Below are 21,952 nucleotides of genomic sequence, written 5' to 3' on the forward strand. Positions count from 1 at the left end.
AGCATTCCTGGCTGTCTTTGGAATGGGGTTGACTGCTTTTTATATTCCCAAATAGAATCACTTTGGATAGGCCCAAATCTGGAGTCGCCCAACTTAGGTCAATTAAGCAAAAGCCCATTCATAACAATAAAAAATACTGAGAAAAATCGCAATGAGATATATCTCGGATGTCACTTTAAGCAGGCATAGTTAATCTAAATGTGAATCATGTGTACACATTTATGAAGTGACATCCATCTCAAAAGTTCATCCAAGTATTGTCAATGTACTTAGTAAAACCAAGGGATTTTGAGAACTAACAATCATTTGAATTGCTGGAAGTAATTTTAATTTTCAGTAAAGGGGAAAATCAAATTACATTGGATCATTGACCTATTATAAATATTCCTATCCATTAATTTTAATGTTGAGAGAAAGTGGTCATGGTGGATGATTTCAGATTATTCATGTTTATTCATTTTACACATTTGTTCAAAGTGGAAATGTTCCAATGACATTTATAATGTAATTGTTCCACTCTTGCTTTCCGTATGGTGTTATTTATATTTTGATCCCTTCTGTCAGAGGTTGAGTGCATTATCTCATTGTATTCACCAGACTGTATTTTAATACTTCACAGTCGCTGACTATCAGTAAATCCCGTAAGCCCACTGATTTATTGAAAATATATATTATATATTTATATTATATATATATATATATATATAGCTTTATTTATGTTGCAAGCAGTTAGTTTACAATGGGAAACCTTTTCATGATTATTTGATATATTTTAAAACATGCATACTGATTATCTGAACTTTTAGTACTATACATTGGGGAAAAATAATATTGAAAATGCAGGAGACATATTTTGGTTCTTGTGTATTTGTCATTGGCTGCCACTCTATGGAGTCAGACAACTTGTACACTTTTTGATGGAGCTGAGTTGGACATTTGAGTTGGACCATCTATAGCTCATCCTATAGATGAGGAATTGTTCAGAGAAAAACATAACATCTTAATATTTTTGGCATTTTAAGACATTTACTGAGGAGCTTGAGGTTCTTTGTCAAATTTTAATAACAAGGTATGCATTTGCATAGAATTTTTAATTTTGAAATAGCAAAGCACTTCACTGGAGTGTTATCAGATTACATTTGACCCTGAGCCATATTGGGGAATATTAGAACTACTTGTCCCAAGAGTAAAATTTTAACCACTTTCAAAAAGGAAAGGGGTTTAGCACCTCAACAGTTGAATCTACAGGCACTCATAAAAAAACAGCAGTTATTGGTGAGCTGAAGGGCGGAAGAGATGGAAGAGCGAAATTGGACATGACCTTCAGAATGGACAGAGTCTTGGATGATGGGTTACCCTTGCTTGAGATGCAAGAACATTTCAATGGTTGTAAAGAAAACTTTTTTATACATAGAGGTAGAACTCACTGCTTTGAGATACAGCAAATACCAGAGGGGAAAAATACAGCGTGATGGGGAAAGAGAGCATGAATGAAACTTACTGAATAAGGGTTGACTAAGAAGAGTTAATCGGCTGAACGTGTCATTGAAGATTCGATGAATCGTACTTGGGCCTTGCATAGAACAGAAGCACTTACACCCATCATTTACTACATTTTTGTTAGACAAATCAGCATTGGTGTAATGATAGAAATAAATTCTTCGAAGAAGGAAAGCAGAAATGTCTCACAGGATGATAATTTTTCATGCTGAAAATCAAGTTCCTAATGATATTCTCAGATCAAATGGCTCTCAGATAAAGAGTAAAGTTTCCTCTACTCAGACCTGACAAGATATTTCTGTATTTAATGTGATAAAAAATATTCTTCAACAAAATTTTCTCCCTTTAAGATCATTGGGGGCCTTTGCTATTTTTCATAGTATTTCTGGGTACCAGTCCATTTAATCCTGCTATTAGACTGTCTGGTGGTTTTGTTCCATCTGTCCTGTTGGATCTCAGCAAGATACTTGATAAATTTAAACTATGGTTTTCTATTTTATTGATTTAATGTTAGTGTCATAGGCTTTGCATTTATGCCCTCTCAGTTCGGTGTTATGCTGAGAGTTTTGGCAGGGTCCTGCCTCTCTGTCTGCCTTCATCAGAGACTCCTGGCACAGAAGGGCAGACAATATGTAAAATCACAGATGCCACAGGGCTTTGGAATCTGCTGAAGCTTAAAATGTTTGGCACCTAAGCAAAAAGAGGACCACATGAGCACACCATGACTGGTGTGAGTATGTCCATTGACCTACTCTTGATGATGTTCACTGAAATAGACCACATTCACCTTTGCTAGGAACTCACTGTGCTATTATAAGGTTCCTAAGGTGATAATGGGACACAGAACATCTGATGTCGATGATAGGTCACAGTCTTGGCATAGGAATGCTTCTGGCTGTTGGCAGAATTAGTAGAGGAAGGTTTTCACATGTGCAGAAGTGGTTGTGACCCCATCGATTATCATGACTAACCCGACGGTCTGCTGCTCCTGTCTAATGCGCAGTGCTTGGTACCTCAACACCTTGTGACATCCAATCATGCAAAACTTATGTTCCAGTTCTTACCAGATGGAATGTACAAATGTGCACTCTCAGATAATTCAAACAGCTTCTTTGAAAAATAGCACGATGGGATTTCGTGTTTACCATATAAAACTTGAATTGTGTTCAAACATTACAAGCCGACATGTTTAGCATCGAGGTTAGCACAAAGCTATTACAGCGCCAGCAATCTAGGTTTGAATCCAGCCCTCTCTGTACGGAGTTGGTACATATTCACGTTGCCTCTAGTTTCCTCCCACCCTCCAAAAATGTATGGGGGTTGTAGGTTAATTTATATATTTGAGGGGCAGGAGGTCATGGGAGGTCCTGTGACGGTGCTCTATTTAAAAAAGGATATAGTTTGAAATTGAACTCCATTCACTAATACAAGCCCATTGTCCCAATTAAGAAACATTTTCAAGCCAATGAAGCAAGTTCATCAAATCGATTCTTTAGTGCCTTTTGAATAAAATTCATTGTTTTTTGCTCCATTTCAAAAGTGCATGAGTCAAAGAGGGATGGTCTTAGCAGCAAGTTAGTAGTACCAAAATGTAGGAAAGCAACATATTGACTAGTCATCCACAATTTGACAGATGATCATAAAACCATAAGACGTAGGGATAGAATAAGGTCATTCTCCCCATTGAAGTTGCTCCACCATTTGAATCATGGATGATATATTTTTTTAATTTCAACCCTTCTCCTGCCTTATCTCTCTAACCTTTAGTACCCTTACTTATCAAGAACCTATCAACGTCCACTTTAAATATACCCAATGATTTGGCCTCCACAGCAACAAATTCCACCGTTTCACTACCATCTGGTCAAAGAAAGTTTTTCTTCATCACTAGTCTAAAGGGACGTCCTTTTATTCGAAGGTTGTGCCCTCTATTCCCAGCCTGTCTTCCTTCTACTTCAAATGTCCTTGCCACATCCTCTCTATCCAGGCCTTTCAATATATCATTGAATTCAAATGAGATTCCCCCCTCATCCTTGTAAACCCCTACAAATACAGGCCCAGAGCCTCCTGGTATCATTTGCACAAACCTCTGTTATGAGCCCAAAGGACCCCAATACCCTGCAGCAATAGACAGTCACCAAGACAAGTAGTTACTTAAACAAAAGTTGTTTTTAATTATCTTTAAACATGAAAACAGAATCAAACTTTAACTGATCTCTATTAACTTAACTAACCCAACTTAACCCCCTTCTAATTCTAAGTGCATGTGTATGTAATATGTGTACAAATTTAAGAAAAGTTCTTTGGTTCACAGTTCAATCTCACTTCTCAATCTTCCAAGTTCACGGGTTGCAGGCAATTCTTATACTGTGCACAGAATTTAACATGTAGAAAGTTCACCAGGCTTTGGTGCTCGAAAGGTAAATGTTTACCGCTCAGGAAGGTTGTTTGTAGGTTTGCAGAGAGAGATGTGTTGTTCCAGGATTTCCACAACTGAGGTACCACCATTAGTCACCTCAATGTCTTACTGATGAAACTTGCCCCATTAGGGTTCTCCAGATGATAACCTCTTTCCTTCAGGCTACTACAGAGTTCCTTTCTGTACCCCTTATTCCAAGAGAAACATCAGACATATAGCACTTCCAGCCATCCGCCACTCTGGAACTTCTGTTTTGGTTCCAACAAGCTTCTCCTGCTTGTTTCAGCTGTGACTCTCTCTCCATCTCAGATTTCAACTGCAACCTACATGTCCTTCTCTCTCTCACACTTGCAAAACCCCCTCCTTCTCCAGCGAACAATAGGAGTTAGTCTTTTGCTCCAATCTGTTGTTTATAGGTAAAAAAGAACTCAGGAATGACCTTTGAGTGAGCACTTTGCAGAAAGGTCAGAAGTCTTGTCAAAGTGTTCAACACAGATGACCTGTCTCTAGTCTATTCATTTCATCACATCATTTCAATTAGCACCTACGTGAAATGTGTATAGCATTCTTCATAGTTTCTGTAAAGTCACTGAATCCTCAGTATTTCAAATAAGATCTGTTTTGAAGTGTGTGTATGTATGTAACCTACTCTAATTTTACCAATTTATCTCCCAAATACATCTACAAATATTCTATCACACCTCCTCTGGTCTTCTTCAATACCAGTACATGGATATGTATCCAAAATTGCTCACAATACTCCAAATATGGTCTGAACAGTGCCCTATAAAGCCTCATCGTTATACCCTTGCCTTTATATTCTAGTCCTCTTGAAATTAATACTAACATTGCATTTGCCTTCTTTACTACTGATGCAACCTGTAAATTAACCTTTAGGGAATCCTAAACGAGGATTCCCAAATCCCTACTGTAGACAACACTTTCCTTATTCTAATATATCCTAATTTCAAAATTAACTAAGAACCAAAAATGCAAGGTTTTAACTTTTACACCTACTACTTTCGGAATTCACTTCCACTTAGCAAAATCATCTCCTTGTTTATTCCTTCTGTCAGAGTACATGAGCATGTCCTTCCTTACACTGGATTCCATCTGCCATTTCTTTGCCTATTCACCCTCTGTGGAATCCTTGCTTCCTCAACACGATCCATCCCTCCACCTATCTTTGTATCATCTGCAAACTTGGCCACAAAGCCATCAATTCCATTATCCAAATCATTAACACATGATGTGAAAAGTAGCAACACTTGCAATATACCAATCGTCAGCTCCAGCTAACCTGAAAAGTCTCCCTGTGTTTCCACTCTTTTCCTTCTGCCAGTCAGCCAATCTTCTACAAATGTTGGTGCCTTTCTTATTATATCATGGGTTCTCACTTGTTTACCAAACTCATGTGCAGCACCTTGTCAAAGGCTTTCTGAAAATCCAAGTGAACAACATCAACTGACTCTCCTATGTCTGTCCTGCTTGTAACTTGATAATGATAAATAAGTTTATTGTGATACAGTATACATGTACAACATAAATAGGCCCTGAAATTCTTATCTGCTGCATCTGAACAAGTGGTTTGTAAAAAGCTCAAAAAAATTACAGCAGTATTCTTTTTTTATAATATTTTATTTAATACTTCACCGTAAACCATGTTAATAATAATATATACAAATATTCATCATTAAAATATATAAAATGATATTGAATTATTAAGAGGCAATGAATAGAAAATCTATATTTACAGTTATTTGTGTGCAAAAAAAGTGTCTTTCCAATAGTGCAGATAATCCCTGATTACGGTAATAAGGGGAGGTTCAATAGTCTGATAATTGTTGAAAAGAAATGGTTCTTGAACCTAATGATGCTGGTCCTCATGTTTCTGTAAAAACACAAATTAAATGCAGCAGTGTAGCGGCCTACAGCCCGCTCCATGGGCCGACACAGCAAAATGCTGTCGAAAACAATGATCGGGTAGACAGCACGCGGGTTGAGACACCCACTCCAATTTGCCGCAGGAATAGTGGTCGAATCACCGCCAGCGGATCGCAGGGGGTCAAATCCAGGCCCACACATCTGGGACAGCCCATCAGCAGCCGGCCTCGCTCAAGCCATGCCCCAGTGGTGACATGGCCGGCTGCCGATAAAAGGCAGAGCTGCAGCCCAATAAAGTCAGTGTCAATTGCTCTCCCTTGGTGTGTGAGTCTTCTTTCAACCTCAAGCTATAACCCATTATACCTTAAGCTATAACCATAGCAACCCCACCACAGGAGGAACTCAGCCAGTCTTGCAGCATCTGTAGGAGGTAAAGATGTATTACTGCCATTTCGGGCCTGAGCCCTTCTTCAAGGTAAAAGCAAAAACCAGGCAGACATTTCAATAAAGACTGAGAGAGGAAGGTGGAAGAATGGGAGGGGGAGGAGTCCAAACCAGCAAACAAAAGGTATTAATTGGATATGGTAAGAGGAAAGGTGAGAATTGATTCTGGCTCAGTGAAAAGAGACAAGGTGACAAGGAAAGAGAGAGACAGAAAAAGTGACAGGAGGGCGATGATGGGGTGAAGGGGGGGGTTACGGAAACCCGAGAAGTAGATGTTAATGCCATCCGGTTGGAGGGTGCCCAGATGGAAGATTAGGTTTTGTTCCTCCAGCTTTAGGGTGGTATCCGTGGACAGACATATCAGCAAGGGAATGGCAATGGAAATGGGTGGCCACTGGGTTTCTGTATCGCTGCTCGAATAATTCCAACAGATTTATCAGTCGAGATCTCCCCTGAGGGAAACCATTCTGACTTTGCCCTATTTTCGCGTCTACTTTCAAGTACACAAAACCCCATCCTTAATGGATTCACTCTAGCCTTTCATTTCCTGACTTCAGTCTCTCTATCTTGTCTTAAGGAGTGGGAATGACATTTTCAACTTTCCAATCCTCTGAAACCATTTCTGACTTGAGCAATTGCTGAAGTCTACTACAAATGGATTCACTAACTCTTCAGCCATCTTTTTCTGCATACTGGGCCAGACAAATGATACTTCAGTGTTCTGAAAGAGGTAACAAAAGTGATTGTGAATTAGTGAACAAAGCTCCCGAAATAGACCTGCTCACCATATTTATTTCCTTCCAGATTTAATTTGGATACATTTTCATATTGCTGCTTGGGTGATATGATCCAATAGATTGCCTGCCAGATTTTTTTTTTATCCCAGTGAAGTTCACCAGAAGAGAAATAGTCTAATATATGATTGGTAATTCACTTTGCTTAAATCACACAGGTTGATTGTGTGCTCCAATTATGTTTAAAGGTTTGTTCCTTCATGACTGCATCTTCAATTATCAACATTCAATGCATATCCACTGCAGTTTTATAGGGCAAAATAATTATTAATGTGCATCCTTGACCTGCCATCTCTGCATGTTTCTGATCTGTTGAATGGAACAAAACCACTTACTTCTCTTTTGCAATGCGCAGGATTAATAAAACAAGATGTACTTGCAGACATTAAACATTTTGCACATCATCGATGGTCGTCCATGCTGGGTCCACATATCTGGAAATCTTTTCAGGACCTGCGTTGCTGATCATTGATTTTATTGGATATACAAAAAAATGTGAGACTGCATTACAGAATTTTCCAAACAACAGCGCCAGGGCAATTATTGCCATCCCGCAGTTGTAGCATTTTGAGCCAGTTTTTCGGTAAATATAGCAGAAGGATGGAAAGTTGAATCCATGCTTCAAAACATTTACAAAAGTAAACTTGGAGAGAAATCTGAAATAAAATCAGCAATGCTGAAAATTCTCAGCAGTTCAGGCCACATCACTGATGAAAGTGCATTCATTGATTCGTTTCTCTCTCTCTCTCTCTCTCTCTCTCTCTCTCTCTCTCACTCTCTCTCTCTCTCTCTCACTCTCTCTCTCTCTCTCTCTCTCTCTCTCTCTCTCTCTCCCTCTCTCTCTCTCTCTCACTCTCTCTCTCTCTCTCTCTCTCTCTCTCTCTCTCTCTCTCTCTCTCTCTCCCTCTCTCTCTCTCCATAATTGATGTTTGACCTGCTCCAGTTCAGTTGTAAATAAATCACAAAATTCTGTAGACACCGTGGTCAAAGTAAAAACACAAAATGCTGGAGAAGCTCAGCAAGTTAAAGTCCTTTATGTAGCAAAGGCAAAGATACAGAACTAATGTTTCGGGCTTGAGCCCTTTGATGAATGGCTCAAACCCAAAACGTCAGTTATGTATCTTTGCCTTTGTTACATAAAGGACTCTAACTTGCTGAGCTTGTCCAACACTTTGTGTTTTTACAGTTGAGTTGTAATGTAACCGTGAGACCTTGTGTTTACACATAGACAATTTTCTCATGAGATATTTTCACTTGATAATCCAGTTTCCAAGCAGCAATGAGAAAGAGAAGAGTGGCTAGTAGATTTAATATTTTCATAAATAAGTTGACACTTAATTTGCAAATCTAATGAAAACTATTCAACATGGAGTGACGTGGGGGAAAAAATACCGCCAAACCACAAATAAATTTTGTTGCTACAGATGGCCGAGGAACCCAAGTTAGATTTAAAATGGACGTTGATTGGTTCTTCATTAGTAAGGAGGCCAAAGGTTACAGGGAGAAGGCAGGAAAATGAAGCTGAAAGTAAAAATACAACATCCATGATTTTAATGGTGGAAAAGACACAATGGGTCGAATGGCCCAATCGTATTCACATTTTGTTTCATCGAATGGATTATACATGCTATTTAGATGGGCAAAGCTATCAGGGCATCCTTTTGTCCTGCTACAAATCAAATAGATGGTGGAAGGATGATGTTCAGAGCCCCACTGCAGTTAAAGGGGATGGGAGAAATGGGGAGGTGGTTGAAGAAAATAACGTTACAGTGGTAAGAAATGAAGAGGTAAGAAGAGGACCTTCTCTTTTGGAACAATACATGAAGATAAAAGATGGTGTTATGGTGTTAAGACATTCTACCTCCATTCAACTTGTTCAACATCCTTGCGAATCTTTTCTGCACCTCCTTGAGTGTAATATCCTTCCTATAACATGGTGACTGCAACTGGTCCAAGAGTGGTCAAACCATTTCTCTACAACAGTAACATGAATTGTTGAACTCAATGCTAAGCAAATGAACCATACCGTATGCCTTCTTGCCACCATTTCTACCCATGTCACTACTTTCAGGGAGCCATGCATAAGCAGACATGAGCATGCACTCCAGCAGCCAGGAATATGCCAGATGAAACATTCCCTCATGGAGAGTGTGGATTATACATGCGTGGATTATACACGACGAATGTGGGAGACGTTGGAAGACACCTCTCCTGGCAGAACTAATTAAAATCAGATTTTTAAAAAAAATTATTTTGTAAAACAACAACATCAGTATCTTTTTGAATTACTGGCAATACTAATTATGAGGAAAAAAACTAGAGTCCAGACTGTGAAGAAAATGACATCTAAACAAGGAACAACTGCGGAAGATTTAGGGTCTACCTTGGAAATGGAGCCTGGAGAGTCGATTCCTCATCCTTCAAGATCATCGCGACAAGACCAGTCTAAGATCCAGGTAACACCAGCGCCACCTCCCTGGGGAACCGAGGAAGATGGCGCTGGAGTTCAGAAACTGCTGCTCCATCCTCCTGAGCAGGATCAATCGCACATGCGCAGGGCACAGGCTGTGATTCTATCTGCCGGGGTGGGGGGGGTGGTGGAGGGTGAGCTTCTGCAGCCCAGTACTGCTGGACTGATGGGGGGGGTGGGGGGGGGACTTAAACTCCACAGGTGGGTCAAACAGCCACCCACATTGACAGAGGAAGAGAAGGAAGAAATAATCAGGTCTGAAGAGGAAGATACTCAAGCGGTAACAGAAGAGGAAGAAACATTATTGTATCAGATAGGTCCTCATCTTCTTACGCTGAAGTTAAAGCTGGGTCATCTGTTAAGGCTTCTGTCGTTCCTCATTATGTGAATCCAGCAAGTCAATTTGATGCTTTAAAGTTTAATCCTGCTAAAGGTGTGTTATGGAAAAATAGATATAAATTCGCTTTCAGATACCCAGCTACACTTAAGATTTTTAATGGAGAATTTCAGTTACAATTCTTTACTGATGAAGATGATTCTCTGCTATTTGCTAATTCATTGCTTGATAATAGATAAAAAGAGAGTCAAGATCAATTCTCTCAATGAATGAAGTCGATTCAAGAGAAGAATAAAATTGGCTTAGAGAAGGTGGGATGCCATGAACTGACTGAAATTGACATTGATTGTGATCAAGTTAATAGAGACTTGGAGGCAGCTGATCACACTTGATATATTGAAGATTGTTGTTTGTTTTTTTTTATTTGATCGGTCTGTTCAAGGGAGGTGGATTTGTCTATTTCTCCTTCCGAAGTCGTTGGCCCCTTGGTGGCATTGATCACTTCCCTTAAAATAGAGACCTACCCTTGCGGGCGGAAATTAAACATTCATAGTGCTAAATATATTAGTGGCTAATTTAAATTTTGTGACATTGAATGTTAATGGACTCAATAATCAGATTAAGAGAAAGAGGGTTTTGGCTTATATTAAAAAAATGAAAGTAGGTTTTGCATTTTTACAGGAGACTAATTTGACTGAGAAACAACATTAAAAGTTAAAAAGAGATTGGGTTGGTCGATTCAAAACGAGAGGTGTTGCTATTTTGATTAATAGGAAGTTGCCTTTTAAATTAGAAACAGTTATTAATGATTCAGCGGGTAGATTCCTTGTTGTAAATTGTCAAATTTATTCAGAATTTTGGACTCTCATGAATATTTATGACGTTTATTCAAGATTCTTTTCTTAATTTGGCACAGGCACACCTGCCTTCTTGCCACCATGTCTATCTATCCATGTACCACTTTCAGGGAGCCATGCATCAGCAGACATGAGCGTGTACTCCTGCAACCAGGAATATGCCAGATGCCACATTCCCTCATGGACATGCCTGTGTACTGGAAGAAGAACCATATTACTAAAGTTAGAGAGCCATCTTCTCCCCCTATCACTTCTCAGCATTGTGTTCTACTACCCTCCCACCTGTATCCATCTATGACCTTTTAACTGTTAGCCTCTGCTCATCCATTTCCCTCCTCTTCCCCTCTGCCTCCTCCACCTCCCCACCATTTTATTCAGGCATCTGCTTGTGTTTGCTCATACCTTGACAAAGGGCTCAAGCCTGAAACGTTGATTGCATTTTACTTGCTATGGATGCCTACTTGACCTGCTGAGTTTCTCCAGCACACTTGACCCTACCATCTCCAGACTCTCTCGTTTAGCTCAATATTACTAATATTTGTATTTCAACGAGGTGATGATTTTAAAAATTTAGATGTACAATACTGTAACAGGCCCTTCAAACCCACAAACCCATGATCCCCAAATACAGCAATTAATCTACAACCCACTACAAACCCCGTACGTTTTTGAAGGGTTGGATGAGACCTGGAGGAGACATGGGGAGAACGTACAAACTCTTTACAGACAGTGGCAGATACAGGCCATTCTGGCCTTCCAATCCACACTGCCCAAATACGCCCATGTGCCCAATTAGCGTACTAACTCTGGAAAAAACCAGAGGAAACTATTGCAGATGTGGAGAGAATGTAGAAACTCTTTAAAGAAGCATCGGATTCAAGCCCATGTCACTGGTGCTGCACAGCCTTGCACTAACTGTGCCATGTCATGAGCTTCCAGCAGTCCCTGGGAGCAGCCTGCAGATGAGAGAGTTTTGTGTTACACAGCAGCTTGGGATAAACCTCGACAAATAACCTTCCTTTATTTTGTTATTCAGCACAATATTCCGGCTATCTGAAGAATCCATCTCTCTGAAAAGTAAGGTTTTATACTTTTTTAGACCTGACGTAATAATAGCTGATTAAATACTGCTTCAAAGGGTTATAATTACCCATGTTTCAGGTGTGGACAGATAACTTTTCAGAATTACATATCTATAATGGGAGCACATCTCAACTGACACCACACCTTTAAATATTTGCATGTTCCGAAGGGTTCTGAACACAGAACTCCAAGCACTAAATGTAAAGTTGTTTTGTATAAATTAACCAAAAATATACTTTATTCACAATAAATTACCAGAAAAAAATAAAAACGATCCAAGTCTTTTTACAGCCATAATGTTAGTCATACATGTACATTCTCATCAACATACATTGCTACATTTGTTCTTTCAATACACCATTACCACCACTGTAGCACTTTGCCGTTATTCCTCCCTCTGTTGGTTGAGAGTCTTCCCCTCGGACTCAATCCCTCAATATTACGCTGACAGATATGGCTGTCTGGATATCATATACCCAGAATATAAACTGACAGAACAAGTACATCTTGAACTTGTATGAAGTTGCATGGATTTCTCATCAAGAATAAAGATTTATTATGATAGCCTTAGCTGTAGCAAAAAAATGTATTATGTCAACCTGGAAATTAGAAGATAGCCTGAGAATACAGCAATGGTACATAGAAATGAATAAATGTATTCCATTGGAAAAAAATAACATATAATTTAAGAAATAACATCACAGTATTCGAACAAATTTGGGAACCGTACATGGAACACAACAGAGAAGTCCTACCGCGGACCTCCACCCCCTAAAATGACAGAATGAGAGGAAGACGAAATGAACTGACCCAGTGTGTAAAAGTAGATGACACAAATTTCTTGTTTATTTTCATTGTGTGATGACATTGGTTAATGGGTTTAATGTATCATATGGTTTGAATGTTGAGTGGGTGGGGTGAGGGAGGGTGAAGGAGGGAGGGGGGTAAAAAGGGGAGAAAATTACACTGTGTATATTCAAGAGGGAAATGTTTGTGTGTATTTTGGTCATTATGGTTCATAGTGTGAAAAATAAAAAAATTATCATCAAGAATACAGAAATGCAGGACACAGCTTCGTAATGTCTTTCCTTATCTCATCCTGAAAAATTCAGTGACGGCTGATTAAGATAAACATTCATTAATCTCCCCCTGAACAGCAAAAGCAGTACAAAATCAGAATATCCCATGCCAGTTTGCTAAAGTATCGATGAATAAAGTATTGGTGAATAAAGGCAAAAACTAGAGGACATGGGTTAAGAGTGAAAGGGGAAATGTTTAAAGGGAACATGAAGGGGAACTACTTCATGCAGAGAGTGGAGATATTTTGGAGTGAGCTACCAGCTGAAGTGGTGAAAGTTGGCTCCATTTTGACTGAAGAAAAATTTGGATAGGTATATGGATGTAAGGGATAAGGAGGGATAAGTTTCCAGGTGCAGGTCATTGGATCTAGGTAGAATAATTGGCACAAAATAGATGGGCTGAAGGGCTTGTTTCTGTATTATAGTGTTCAGTGGCTCTAAAGTATTGTTGTGCAAGTTTCAATGTCAATTTCCAAACCATTACCCTAAAGTGACATCCCACTGTGAACTATCAGCCTACAGCCTTTGCAGATAATGTTTGATTACTGTGGGGAAGCTATAGATCAACATTTATTTTAAATTTGGTATTAACTGGCGGCTTCCCTGATCCCACAATGCCTAAAAGGTATCAAGATATTAATAATCCTAACTCCTAAACCTGACAGTCAAAACTGCAGCCAACATCCTTACCTCGTGATCCATGTGGGTACATTGTCAGAGTCTGGTCATTGTTGGCCAAAGAGCTTAAATATTCAATCCAAGGCAATAACAAAGACACCAGTCTGCTTGTTGACAGTAGCAGGTTTATTGATTCAGGATGTGAGGCTTTATGTAGATCCAAACTGACATAAATTGTACATGATCAAAGCATTAGCAGTTGTTTGAGAACCTGTTCATCTGAATTTGATGCAATAATTCAGCATCAATGTGTCTTTAATATGGATAATTGACGTGTCTGAGTTGAAAATCGTTTGGGTTGATTTTGGCAAATCCAAATCTTTTGATTTGAGAATCTTTTGTTCTCTCTTGAGGTGATAATTCTGTGAGCAAACTGAATTTAAACAATTATGAATATAAAAGTATATCCAAAATCACTCATGCAAATTGTATATTTGGAAAGGATTTTATGCCCGTTACTGATGCAACTCCTTCCCATCCACATAACCCAGCTCCTAACCATACGATCTCTCATCTGTAAATAAATTGTTCCCTTTTCCTGAAAACCTCTAGTAACTCACTTTCCCTTTTCTTCCTGCACCTTCCTTCTCCTTTTATCATTCAACCTGTATATAATCTGCCAAGAATGCTTTGCCTGTACTTGTTTGCACGATGCTTTGGCTGAATCTGAAGGAACTAATTCATAACCAATGTGATCTCCCATAACAATAGCAGTTCACTGGGAATTCTGTCCTATGGTTCCAGGTGTGTTTAAAAGGATGCAAGTGAACTAAAATAACCCTTTTTTTCTGTTCACACGTTTACTTTGGCAAGGAGAGGATGGAGCAAGGAAAAAGAAAATGATAAGAAGTATTTCTCATCTGGGTTGGCAGTTTAAACATTTCATCTTTAGAACTGACCGAATGTCGGACCCTTTAACTTGCAGATCTCCTACAGATTCCTCACGTAGTTCTGGGATTGTAGATAACGCAAGCTTATCGCATCAAAGAGAAGCAGCTTCTCCCCAGTGGCAGAAAAAGCAAATATGTTTTGTGGTTAAACAAGAAAATCTGCAGATCTTGTGACTGTATTAAATACTGCTTCAAAGGGTTATAATTACCCATGTTTCAGGTGTGGACAGATAACTTTTCAGAATTACATATCTATAATGGGAGCACATCTCAACTGACACCACACCTTTAAATATTTGCATGTTCCGAAGGGTTCTGAACACAGAACTCCAAGCACTAAATGTAAAGTTGTTTTGTATAAATTAACCAAAAATATACTTTATTCACAATAAATTACCAGAAAAAAATAAAAACGATCCAAGTCTTTTTACAGCCATAATGTTAGTCATACATGTACATTCTCATCAACATACATTGCTACATTTGTTCTTTCAATACACCATTACCACCACTGTAGCACTTTGCCGTTATTCCTCCCTCTGTTGGTTGAGAGTCTTCCCCTCGGACTCAATCCCTCAATATTACACTGACAGATATGGCTGTCTGGATGTCATATACCCAGAATATAAGCTGACAGAACAAGTACATCTTGAACTTGTATGAAGTTGCATGGATTTCTCATCAAGAATAAAGATTTATTATGATAGCCTTAGCTGTAGCAAAAAAATGTATTATGTCAATCTGGAAATTAGAAGATAGCCTGAGAGTACAGCAATGGTACATAGAAATGAATAAATGTATTCCATTGGAAAAAAATAACATATAATTTAAGAAATAACATCACAGTATTCGAACAAATTTGTACAACTCCAATTATCCAAAATGGTCATGATTGGGCCTGTTTTGGATAAATGATTGTTATATATTGTAAGGTAAAACATCATGAGATGGGAATGTGTAAGGAGTTACCCTGTACAGGGCTGTAACAAGATGTGAATGCATCCTTGTACTTACAAGATAAGAGAGACATTGATGGATTGAGAGGCAGGAAGCTAGCAGGGAAAGGATAGCAACAGTATTAGTCATTGGACAAGTAATGATATGATGATGTTCTAAGCACGTATCCAAGGGTATAAAAAATCACCATTTTGCTGATAACGGCAGAATGCATTCTCCGACTAACATGGTTAGTTGCAAGTGTTACAATCCGGTAATAAAGAACAAAGAACCCTGATTTCGACTCAGTCTGGTGTTTGTCTCACTCATTCATGAACAAAGCAGACCTAACAATAGTCACGATAATATAAAATATTTGTTGCTGCATAAGAATACACCCTTCTCACTCTACTCACTGTAGTGCACACTGTGGGGCATATGAACAGTTTTTTGTGATGGTGGAAGGCATCATTAAGTAAAGTTTCTTCTGCTATTTGAATCTTGCATCTCTAAGTAATTTAAGAATCCTCCCAAGTAACTCAAGAGACATAACAATGATACTTTTGCTAAATGATAATTAAAAAAAACACCCTAGCAGCAACAGCAAATCTATCGTAACTGCATTTATCTGCAGAACAAACAACGAGGGAAGGCTTTTAAAGCATGCAATTATGTCTAATTCTCACCAAAAAAAAAAATAAAATAAATTCAACACCAAAAATTCAAAATTCTACTCAGAGATTTTGCCAAACTTCCAAAATTTTTTCAACTTGTGACATCAGTTCGGCTCCGAAAAAAAAAAATTGAGGATAACTGAGGATCTCTTATTTTTTCGGATATCCTCATTTATGAAAATAAATGACATATGACATAATTAAAAGTTAAATTATAATTTTAAATGATAAAAATATATGGTATATAGGCTTGGGAATGTAATATATAAATATGAGGAGAGTTTTCTTTCGAGCAGAGAAGCTGAAGGGAACTGGCTGAGATATACAAAATTATGAGGGAGAGATAGTAAAGGTTCCCTTATTTGTCAGGTAATACTACATTTAGAATGAAATAGTCGTGAAATACTCTTATAACATTTGCGAAGTATTTTTTGAGTGCTTGAATTCAACAAGGCCTGTTTGGTTAAGAAACAAGTACTGGTGCATGACATCATTTCAGCTTTGAAATATTTTGGATAAGAGGATTTCTGATTTCTGAAGTCCTTAATTATTTCCCAAAACTTTTGGAGCCAAATAGACGTCACTTCTGGGTCCAAAAAAGTTCAGGTAACTGAAGATTTTGGATAATCTGATTTCAGATAATTGGAGTTGTACTGTACACAAAAACGCTGGAGAAACTCAGCAGGTACCACAGCGTCCATGGGAGACAAAGATATATACCTACGTTTTGGGCCTGAGCCCTTCATCAAGGTATGAGCAAAAAGCAGCCAGATACCCGAATAAAAAGTTGGGGAGAGTAGCAGAGGTCAACGGCCATGAGGTCAAGCGTGGACAGAAGGCAGGAGAGAAAAGGTGAGAATTAATCAGGTGAGGAGATAGCTCTGTGAATGCAGAGCTGGAGGGAAGGAGACAGAGGGATAAAGGAATAGAGAGAGACAAGGGGTGGAAAGCTGGAGGAAAGGAACAGAGAGAGAGAGAGATGGGGGCGGCTAAGGGAAATTGGAGGTCAATGTTAATGCCATCTGGTTGGTGGCCAGACGGAATATGAAGTGTTGTTGCTCCATCAGTTTGCTGTTTGGCGGTGGATGAGACCATGGACAGAGATGTCAGCATGGGAATGGGATGAGGAATTGAAATGGGTCTCCCAGTCTTTGCGATGTAGAGGAGGACACAACGAGAGTACAGGATGCAGTAGATATTTTACAAACATGCTATGTCGTAGCTTTAGTTTCCATCGACCCAACTAAATGGAACAGTGGTATTTAGGGCTTGCTTGTGTGTCTACGTGACGTGGCCTTGCTTCTAAACTCTGGGTGCTCTCTGTCTTGAGTTTGCATGTTCCTCCTTTGACTGCAATGAGTTCCCTTACCACGTGCTAATCAGAGGCCTAGTTGGCACAGCAGAGTGATAGAGGAATCAGTGTGAAGCTGATATGATAAACAAGATGGTGAAGATGATTTTAAAAATGGCAGTGCCGCCACTGGTGCAGACCCAGGAAGAGCGGGGAGCAGAGACACAGCACTCCTGCAGGGTCCAACTGCCCAGTTCAACTGCAGTCAGCTCTGAACAGGTTTTGAATGGCCCGTTAAAGGAGCCAACAGTAGCTTTATTTAAAATCCCGCGACATGGGTCTGGACCAAAGATGGCGGTGCCTATGATCGGCAGCAGCCATGAGGGGTTGCAGACTTCAGAGAAGCTGAGGACTAGTGCAGGGCACCAGAAAACAGGAAGACCACTCCCCCCCCACCCCCATCTGAGAAGGAGAAGCAGAAGAGAGGACTCACTGAATGGTGACCATGTCGATGGACCAGTGAGCTTCTCAGCGGCCAAAGAACCCACACAGGCGGTGGGCTGCTGGTGACTTGAGGCAAGGAATCCACGGAGGCTGCGGGCTGCTTGAAACTATGGTCAAGGGACTTGCACCAGGCTGGCATGCAACTGGCAGAAAGGGTATCAGGTATCGGAACTGGGACACAAGAGTGCCAAGGGTGTTGAAGAGAGGTTCAAATCTGGAGCTCGCCTTGTCAATGGTTTGGACTGGACACTGTGCTGGAGGTGAATCCATTGACACTCGGTGACTCAAGGGGGGGACTCTCTTTTGCTTCTCTTTCTCTGAATGGAAGAGGCGCATCAGGCAATTTCTGCCAATGGCGAATCTGTCTGCCTTACAACAGACAAAAGCAATTTCATGTAATCTGACCTTGTTTTTATTACAACAATAAATTGAATCTTGAATGCATGTGAGAGAGAATAGATTACAAACAAATAAACAGGGGAATGGGAATCGAAGGGATTGTTCAGAGAACAGGCATAAACTTGAAAGATGGTAAGTCAGATAAAAAGGGAAACTTTAAGATGATCAACTTAACTTGACTTTAATTAACATAAACTAGAACAAAGCATGGAATATTTAAGAGCTGAATGTCTGCTCCACAAACATGAGATACTCCAGCAATTCAACTTCTGTTACCATAATCTACCTTAAGTATCTCTTATAGTTATCTACCATAATCATAAGGCCAGAAACTGTCTGCCAACATCCAAGTACCTCTCTGTACTAATGTCATGCACCAGTACTTGTTTCATAGCCAAACAGGCCTTGTTGAATTCAAACACTCAAAAATTACTTTGCAAATGTTATAAGAGTACCCATCTCTTCTACTATCTTCTCAGACAGGGCATTCCAGATTTCAGCCTCCCTCTAAATGGAAGATAAAACCTCCATGGATCCATTCTCAACCTCTTACACCTCACTGTAAATCTCTTGATTAAACACTTTGACAATGAGGCAACGTTATGTACAATCTACACTATGGCCTTAGTAGCCTGAATATGCCTGATCTTGGAAGCTAAGCAGGCTCAGGCCTGGTCAGCACTTGGAGGGGAGACTGATTAGGAACACAAGGGTGTCTGCGAGGGGTGCTTACGGTAGACAAAAGTTAAAGAATTTCATGTCTATTTCATTCTAAATGTAGTATTACCTGACAACAATGGAACCTTTACTATCTCTCCATCATAATTTTTTATATCTCAGCCAGTTCCCTTCAGCTTCTCTGCTCCAAGGAAAACAACCCAAGCCTGTCAATCTCTCCTCATATTTATATATTACATTCCCAAGCCTATATACCATATATTTTATCTACATTTAAAATTATAATTTAACTTTTAACTATGCATCTCCCCTGCAAAATAAACTCAAGTGATTGTTTCATAGAACACTCCTGGTAACACCATTATGGGCAAACTAGCAACGATTGCAAAAACCTGAGAGTTCATCGTCTTTGAAATAAAAAGTATACAATTCAAGCATTCTCTCTTTCATGTCCTGTTGTGTTACGTCAACAGCACACTCAGGAGCTTTTGCACCTGACTTAATTGATATTCATAAAGAGAAAGTGAGATCATTCATTCCCTCAGCTTTTTCACACCAGATCACCATGGCCAGTATCAAAATTATTCAAGATCCATGAGGTTGCAAACATATAATTGGCTGCTTCAAAGTGTTACAGCCAGCAGAAGCAGCTGGGACTGGACAGGACAAGCTGTCAATCTTATGGAAAGCCCCATTTTGGAAGACGGCCTGATGAAAAGCCTTGTGGTTCATGCAAGAGGAGAGGACTGACTGTCTAATGTTTCACTTGGAATAAGAGAAACAAAAAGGAACTGTATAATGACTTGAAAAAGAGGTTATCATCTGGAGAACCCTGAAGGGGCAGGTTTCGTCAGCGGGACGCTGGAGTGGCTGATGGAAGTACATCAGTTGTGGACGTCCTGGAACAACAAATCTCTCTCTGAAAATCAACAAGGACCTTCCTGAGTGGTAACCATTTACCTTTCAAGCCCCAAATCCTGCTGAACTTTATAAATGTTAAATTCTGTGCAAAGTATAAGAATTGCCTGCAGCCAGTGCACTTGGAAGAATGAGAATTGAGATTCGACTGTGAACCAAAGAACATTTCTGAACTTACACACACATTACATACACGTGCGCTTAGAATTAGAAGGAGGTTAAGTAAGGTTAAATAAGTCAATAGAGATAAGTTAAAGTTTGATTGTATTTTCATGTTTAAAGATAATTAAAAGCAACTTATGTTTAACCATTTGTCTTGGTGAATATCTACTGCTGCTGGGTTTTGGGGTCCTCTGGGCTCGTAACAATACATCCTTAAGTAATCCCTTACTAATCACCGAGCACCTATCACATTGGGATTACTTAAATTGGTATGCGAGTGGAAAGATAAAGTTTGAAAGGATGGGTGATAACCAGTATATCAAAATGTCAAGATGCTGGGAAGGAGCTAAGTGGTGATAAGGTATTGGACAGGAGATAGGAGGGCTGGAGGCAAAGAAAGAGATCAAGGCAGGGAAGGGTTTGAGAGGAAAGAGTAGGTAAAGAAGAGATGGAAACAGTAGAACCAGATAAACGTGGGAGTGACCTAAAAGCAGACAAATTGTTGTTCATGCCATTGGGTTTTATTGCTGCCCATGATGAATATCTTTAGACCTACAGCACGGTAACAGGCCCTTCCGGCCCATGAACTCGTGCTGCTCAATTACACCCAATTGATCTACGTTTTGAAAGATGGGAGGAAATCGGAGCACCTGGAGGAAACCCACCCAGAAAAAGGGAGAACAAATCTGTCTGCCTTACAGCAGACAAAAGCAATTTTGTGCAATATGACACTGCTTTTAATACATGACAATAAATTGAATCTTTGAACTCCTTACAGACAAAGCTGAAACAACATTGTGCTAACCGCTAATATGACTTGTTCCTCAAGTTTACATTTGGCCTCATCTTGGCAATGAATGAGACCAAAGACAAGCATGCCTGTGTGGAAATACTGCAGGGGATTGAAATAATTGGTCACTGGGAGTTCAAGATTACTCACAAGCAGAGCTCATGTGTCTGATGAAAACATCACCCAATCCGTATTTGACCTCACTGATGTGGAGGAGGGCATACTGGGCACACCAAATGCTGTGGAGTAGGTTGGATGATGTCCAGGTAAAATCAGGCCTCATCTGGAAGGTTTGTTTATGGTTGTGGATGGAGCTGAAGAAGGAGATGCAGGGAAAAGATTTTTAATTGCAGCAGGAAGTGCCTAAGCAGGTGGAAAGGGTATAGGGGGTGGGAGGGGTGAGAGGAAGTGGACGAATAAGTCCACTGGACGAATCGCTGCAAAAAAATAATTTGGGGTTGGAAGGAAGATGTGGCTGACAGGTGTCTTGGCGGAGGCAGAGGAATTGAGAGAAAGAAATTGTGACCTTACAAAAGGCAGGGTAGGAAGACAGCTGTGGGAGCGGCTTTGTAATAAATGTCCCAGGATAATTTGTCTCCTGAGATAGGTAGATTCAGAAAGGGGAGAGAGGTGTCAGAAACAGTTCAGTTTAATTTAAAGGCATCCAGGTTTTTTTTTCCATCCTGATATACTACTAGTTGGGTCTCGATAAAGATTCCCCACCTGAAACATTGTCTGACCATTTCCACCCATTGATGCTGGCTAATCTGCTGAGCTCCTCCAACATCACATTGTTTCCATTTGAATTCACAGATTCATGGATGAATATGTATATTTTTGTTTGGAAAAGTTCTTCGCTATTTGCCAGGCAGAACTTAGATATCTAGATAGTTTACTTTTCACTCCTTCAGGTCGCTTTTGTCACGTAGGAAATATGACAGCCAATTTGCACGCAGCAAGGTTCCACAAATGACAATATAATCATCTTCACACAATCCATTTTGTGTTAGTATTCCTCATTCTGCAGGTGTGGATGTTGTTGGCAAGCATTCTATTACTTTCCGTCGAGATTTTTAAAAAAATGTTTACATCACAGTGTAGGCCAATTCCAGTCACTGAGACCCATGCTACCCAATTACACCCTATTAACCTACAACCCCGTATG

The 21,952-nt window shown here is 39.7% G+C and overlaps 1 protein-coding gene across 12 annotated transcripts in view; it reads left to right on the plus strand.

The window, feature by feature from the left end:
- tsnare1 (T-SNARE Domain Containing 1) overlaps positions 1 to 21,952 on the plus strand; it is a 962,849-nt gene that overhangs the window by 819,314 nt on the left and 121,583 nt on the right. Inside the window, exon 14 of one of the 12 annotated variants that reach the window (XM_069922264.1) lies at positions 11,742 to 11,777. The exons of the other annotated variants lie outside the window; for them this stretch is intronic. Coding sequence (XP_069778365.1) covers positions 11,742 to 11,762 — 21 coding nt within the window. The 3' untranslated portion in view covers positions 11,763 to 11,777. Of the gene's footprint in view, positions 1 to 11,741; positions 11,778 to 21,952 lie in introns of those variants that run through there. 12 annotated transcript variants of the gene reach the window in all.

The sequence above is a fragment of the Narcine bancroftii genome, chromosome 2 (genome assembly GCF_036971445.1).
Source record: "Narcine bancroftii isolate sNarBan1 chromosome 2, sNarBan1.hap1, whole genome shotgun sequence".
Taxonomy (NCBI): Eukaryota; Metazoa; Chordata; class Chondrichthyes; order Torpediniformes; family Narcinidae; genus Narcine; species Narcine bancroftii.